This window comes from Pelecanus crispus, chromosome 2 (assembly GCF_030463565.1).
Source record: "Pelecanus crispus isolate bPelCri1 chromosome 2, bPelCri1.pri, whole genome shotgun sequence".
NCBI lineage: Eukaryota > Metazoa > Chordata > Aves > Pelecaniformes > Pelecanidae > Pelecanus > Pelecanus crispus.
Window position 1 is genome coordinate 94,119,474 of NC_134644.1, and position 6,628 is coordinate 94,126,101.

The 6,628-nt window shown below is 38.0% G+C and overlaps 1 protein-coding gene across 2 annotated transcripts in view; it reads left to right on the forward strand.

Annotated features, from left to right (window-relative positions):
• Positions 1–5,248, forward strand: part of CTNND2 (catenin delta 2) — a 566,936-nt gene extending 561,688 nt beyond the window's left edge. For both annotated transcript variants that reach the window (XM_075728121.1, XM_075728122.1), the window contains 2 exons: positions 1,980–2,053; positions 4,988–5,248. In XM_075728121.1, the coding sequence (XP_075584236.1) occupies positions 1,980–2,053; positions 4,988–5,248 (335 nt within the window). The remainder of the gene's footprint in view (positions 1–1,979; positions 2,054–4,987) is intronic.
• Positions 5,249–6,628: the final 1,380 nt, after the last annotated feature.

The following is a 6,628-nucleotide window of genomic DNA, read 5'->3' on the forward strand; positions in this document are numbered from 1 at the left end:
TCTGAAATAACAGTCAAGTCTCACACATCACTCAAGTTTGGTGACAAAATGCAAGCCTGAACAGAGAGAACCTCTGCAGATCAACCCTTTGCTACTAACATCTATGGCCAAAACCAAACTACTGAAGCAGTCATCATTTCCATCTGTTACCATGTATTGGCACACAGGCAGAATTAAGAGTACCTACCACTGGAAAAGACCAATCATCTTCTGTTACTAGAGTTCGCATTCTTCCCACCTTCAAAGAAAGGATCTTGCTCCACTCCTTAGAGACTTCCAGAGCTTTTCTCCATTTCCTACACAGGACTATGCACTGTCTCAGTAACTGCATACAGCTCTTCAAAAAACAAGAGTTCTTTCATCCCTATTAGTTAATGGTTATCAAGTGAAAAATCTCTTTTTCCAGCTGTTAGGGCTCATTGCCCCACCATATAAGCCCTGTCTTTATCCTGTTTCAAGAACATGCTGGAGATCTTTAAGAACACCATCTTAGATCTGTAAAGCAGCAACATGGAACAGTGCACCATACTCTGGCAAAACATAAACCCCTCAGCATGGAACCCATAGCAGATGTGAAGATCAGAATTGGCATATTACAGTCAACTTTGACTAAAGACTATGTCATTCCTTTCTCTGTAGAGGGTGCAGTGACTGAGGGAAAGATAGAGGCAGTTGTACATGCTGGGGTCCATGCTAGCAGGTTGCCAAAGGAAGAAAGAGTGGTTACTTCTTCAGTAACTGTGTTTCTTCTTAGTGATGTGACTAGCATGGATCCCATACCCAGCTTTCAGCTCTGGTGCTCCATCCTCACCCTCAAAGGTTTTGAGTTGTGAAGGTATTAAAAGCAACTCTTGGTGCCTCCAGGTTTTATACCATTGCACAGAGACCTGAGAGAAGTTGCATGAGCAATGTGTTTCAATTCCACTGATGACTGATTCACAACTACTCAATTTTTTCTTTCAGGCACATGCTTTTATAATGAGAGTCCTTATGACAGCATCAAATCGTTGGTTATAATGTCTGGAAAGTTAATAACGCATGCCCAGTAAGAACAGTGCACAGCAGCCACCCAAAATACTACCCTCATATTCTTTCGGATATGAGAAATAACTACAATCTTTCTAGTTCTACTGGCAAGCTAAGCTTCAGCTAGACAGCCAAATCAAAGTGACCAATGAAGTCAGCTTTGCAGGGAGAATCCTTAGATTTTATGTGGGGTTTTGGGACAGGGTGGGAAATAATTTTTTGCAAAACTGTATGATGTTATCCTTTTCTTTAGAATTACTTCTGCTTTCATACTCATAGCTCAGTTTTGTCCCATGCATTTTAGTAGTAGGACATCTGAGAAGAAAGTGACAGCAGCTCGTGGATTTGAGACTATTTTGGCCAGACCTCTTCAGTACAACTACATATTACTTTTTTGCATAACTCATTTTTCAGTTGCATTTAATCACTTTTACCATTAATAATTTCACCGTGTAGCAAAGCACTGTAGGATAAATGATCCAGGATTTGGTGTAACATCATCCAACTGAAGTGAAAGGAATGAAAGTGAAAGCATACTATGATTCTATGATTCTATGAAATGTTTCTTAATCTCAATATTTACAACTGTTACCTGTTTAGTGTATGTGTGATATAAAATCCCATATATAACCTGAAATACATTACTGAATGCTAGCTGCGTATGAAATAATTTTATTGATTTATATCTGAAGTGCACAAGATTGGTATGTACATGACATAGCACCTGTTACCATTAGTAAGTGTATACCATGTGCATGATGTACACCAAAGCAAAGATTATGACTGTTTAGTGTGAGGAAGAGAAACTAGAAGTCTGCAGATGCTTTTAAAGATTTTTGTGTATGGGAAACAGGTACTGTATAATGTATTTAATGAAGCCTTAAGAATTCATTTTAAGGCCAAAGAGGTATGTTTGGTAAACCTGCTTTTTCCTTCCTTTTTTCTCTCTCCAGCTCAGAACACTGGAATCTCAACTTTGTACAGGAATTCGTATGGTGCACCTGCTGAAGATATCAAACACAACCAGGTAAGTGTGGAGACTAAAACGTTACTGTTCCAGATGGCAAAAGGCCAGTGTAACATCTTGTATGGAAACTAAGAAAAATATCACAAAGATTGATAAATCTAGATTAGAGGCACTGAGTCACCTGCTTGCGCAAATGCAAGCAATTCCACTGGCTTCAAACAAGCTACGTTCTTGATGCTAATGGATAATTTCAGCCCAAGTTTCAAAAAATGTCCAATAGGTTATGACAGCATACGCACAAAAATTATCTAAAGTGTTTAGGCCTGTAACTTGTAATGAAATCTAGAGGAGCTTGAGACCTGAATGCTTTTAAAGTTCTGGATATGTGTGACATAGACCACAAAAGCGAAGCTAACATTAATGGGCACTTCTACTGGCTCTGGTATCTTGTGGTGTCCTGTGCCAATGACTTTGGTTATGTTCGGTCACATTTTACTACTTGAGTATCATAAAATTCAACACCACTGCTGATGCCGCACAGCTCACATGCTAAGGCATCCTAGCAGAAACTCAAGTATTGAACAGTCCTGGAGAAAGAACCCCCTGTATCTTTTGCAGGGATGTGTATGCTACACTTAACATGTAGCAAAACCCCTCAGATTTGCCATTTAGTCACTCCATAACCATGACTGTAACAAAGTTTTTTGCTTGGTTGTTTTTTAATATATGCACTGGGGCATGGGCAAGAGAAAATGTAGCATTTCATCGGCAAGGACACTTGCTCATGTATATATATCCAAGGCATTCGGTCTAGAGCTTTGGGCCTCTTTTAAAAATGTCCAGTCCCTGCAAACCAGAAAGCAATAAGTACATCTGAATAAGGCGGGCATTACAAAAATGTAACTGGTGGATGGGTGCCAAGCTAAAGTACTCACAGAAAAAGTTGTAATATTGACAGGTATGGCTTTCATATAGCTGGTATTTCCAGTATAGTATTGCCTCAGTCCCTGGGAAACAGATGTTTTTGTGCATCCATAGGCTTTTTTTTCATCATTATGTATAATGCTACTTTATACTTAATTGTCACAACTCCTTAGTATTTTCACAACTTCCCTCTGTAATATGCAAAAGTTACAGCATGAGACAAAAAAACATTTAAGGAAAGCATTGAAAATTATTAATGGTATCAGACAGGTAAATGACTATTGAGTAAAATTGAGAAAACAGATTTTTCTCTGAAAATTTTTACGAGATTACCTGAAATTTCAATTTTAAAAAGCGATATTTCAGTTTTAATCCACAAACTTAAGGTGAAGAGAGTTTCTGATATTCTGTGCTGACATTTATCTTTATTGGTTTTGCTTTTTAATTAGCTAATATTTCCTGTGGTGCACCATGTTCCTTCTTTGTGTGAGCCACTTCAGTGCATGAAGGTGTTTCTGCTTTTATTGCATTTAAAGAGATGAAGCCCTTCTAATTAACACAATATTTAGAGAAAATAAGGGTATGAGGTATTGTAACAGCAGGTGCGCTCTAACTGCAGTCATGAATCAACTAATTTGATCTTTGGGGTGAGAGTTTGAGCAAAAACAAAACAAACAAAAAACCACAAAAAAAAAAAACCAGTTTTCCACTTTTTCCCACTTGCTTTCTCAATGGAATGTCAGATTTATGACTGACATATCAGAAATAATGTTTTTAGCTAAAAGGAACCCAGAAATACTACTTCAGCCCTCTCTTTTCTACTCAGGAATTGACCATCTCTAACTTTTTGGCATATAAATAAGTTGCTTAGTATAGAATTTTTCTCCTGTGTCCAAAATTAAACACCTGTATTTGAATATGTGAAATGAAATGAGGGGCTTAAGGTCCTATACACCTTGATAGCAGTACTAGAAATAGAAACTAGAGTAGTTGTGCTCCCTTGTGCTGTTCTAACATTGGGCCCAGCATTGTAAGATCACTTGTAGGGTTGTTAAAGGACATGGACGGCCTTTTGCACTATAAGCATAGAGTCCAATGTAGCCAAGCTTTGAAAGAATATCACAGCATTTTGGACAGTGCAACTGTTCCTTTCTTCTTGAAGGAGCATTACTAACCCTTGCAGAGTCAGCAGGATCTGCAGTGTCTTCTGACATCGCCGTCTGAGCATCAATATTCCCAGTGATGACCATTTGAGGATTGGAAGGCTGTATCATTTTGCAGTCACGAAGTCTGCCCAGACTTAATAGAGGTGGCATACAGTGAAAGGTAGTGTTCCAACGATAAGAACAGAGACTTGCTAGGGCTGTCTGAAAAGAACATGGCAAACTTAGGTGAGGGGACTGCCTGAGATTTTTTTCCCTGCATATCATAAGTATTTCAGCTTCAAGGTAACTTGCTGGAATGTAGCAACAACACAAGACTGACAACATGACATGTTAAAGAGGTGCTAAGAAGAAGGTTCTGCTTAACAGTAGCAGAAGAACACACTTCAGGGCACTTACCTTGAAATTTTCTTATCTCAGTGCCCTGAAGACTATAAATGGTTCTGAAGGACACAGTGTCACGCTAAATCTCACTTGTGGCAAAGGCAGCTGCAGAATGTTTAGGATCTTTGGAGTGTATATCACTTCCATTCAAATTCTTCAAGGCTGAGTTTTGGCCACCAATGTTTTCATTATATAGCTGCAAAACAGTCAGAAAGTTATACACAGATTATAGTTACGAAAGTAACTGTAAGCTATGCTGCTTGAACGACTTTTGAAGTAAACCAACATCTTTAGCAGCAATAATATTAAATAAGTGTCTTTAATAATATTAAATAAATAAATGTAAAGAAATGTAATGACGAGGCAAAGCTGTAGAATTAATTCACTACCGTGCAATACCTTGAGCAGATGTAAAGATAATGCACCACTTTTATTTCCAGCATGATAAACATAGAGTGAGATTTACTCCTCCTTCCATCCTGTTGCCCACACTAAGTTGTATCTGGGTATTACTGTCTTTCAGGTTTCAACACAGCCAGTTCCACAGGAGCCCAGCAGAAAAGATTATGAACCATATCAGCCGTTTCAGAATTCAACAAGAAACTATGATGAGTCCTTCTTTGAGGACCAAGTGCATCATCGTCCACCTGCAAGCGAATACAACATGCACCTGGGACTAAAGTCAACTGGCAACTATGTCGACTTCTATTCAGCTGCTCGTCCCTATAGTGAACTTAACTATGAAACAAGCCACTATCCAGCCTCTCCCGACTCCTGGGTTTGAGACTTGGGCAGATACAAAAGCTCCAGGAACTGTGCATGTGCATGCATACCACAAGACATTTTTTTTCCTGCAAATTTAGTTTGTTAAAGCCTGTTCCGTAGGAAGGCCCAGATAACCAGTATGGAAAAAATTAAGAGATTTTTTTAGAAGGCTAAAAGATACGAAAGCTAAACCTGGGAGTAATTAGAAAGAAATATATATATACATATATATATTTTACAGTGTGGGGCAACTTTACTGTTGGCCTGTAGAGTCTAAAGTTCAGTGCTGTATGTTGAATGTGGCTGAAGGAAGGAGGGAGAACACGACAGTGGATGTGGGTCAAGAGTTAAGCACAAGTAACTGAGCAGCGTACGTACTTTATGGGGAACAGCTTCTCACACTTTGTTTAATATCCTCATTCATTGTGAATCTAGGCTTCAAGTTGCATTTGGGGTTTCCTCTGTACAGCAAGATGTTTCTTGCCTTTTGTTAATGCATTGTTGTAAAGTATTTGATGTACATTACAGATAAAAAAAAAAACCAAGTGCATTGTGTATATTACACCAATGCCACAGTGTTTCTTCATCTATGGTTCTAAATATTGCTTCAATTTCAAATTTTGAAAGATGTATGAATTTCCAGTTTTTTTGTTTTCTTTTCCCCGGTGCGTTTTAACAAAAAAAAAATCAAAAAAAGTCAAAAAAACAAAAAGGAATATTTAGCAGTATTGTTCGTTCTGATATGTGATTTGTTTGTGGCAACTAAAAAAAAAGGCATTCAGCAGTTTCTGACAATTAACATTCATCATTCCACACTCCTTGTCAACAAAGTGCTTTTTCACTGCCTAAAATTTTAGATGTAGATATTTGAAATAGATTTTTTCATTTATACCAGTTTTCTTTATGATGATACAGTGTTAAAAGAAAATAAATTACAATTGATCTGTCATCCATATTTGCTAAGAATGTCTATTTCCAAGAACCTACCATACAAATACACATTCTTACTTGTGTGTGTCCACGTATGCATACTATTCTGTGTGCGTGTGTTTGAGTGTGTGCGTTCGTGTGGCGTAAGACTTCTTTTCATCCAATGTTTTCCTTGTTCAAGCTTCAATTTTTGTTTGATTTTCAGTTTTTTTAAACAGTGGAAACTCCAGTATGTGCTTTCTCTTACTCACTTCCTTAACCATTGATAGCAATTCAAAATTTTTAGGCCACATACTCACAAAGGAAGGGGTTATTGGATTTTTTTCACCGACTCCTTCACCCTTAGGTGCCATTTCCTTTAAAATAGCATCTCTTGATCCTCTCTTGAGGAAATTTCATTACTCTCCAGCCACCAACCAGCAAGTGCTCAAGGAAGGCAGAGTTTGATTTTGCCATCTCCCTGCGGGAA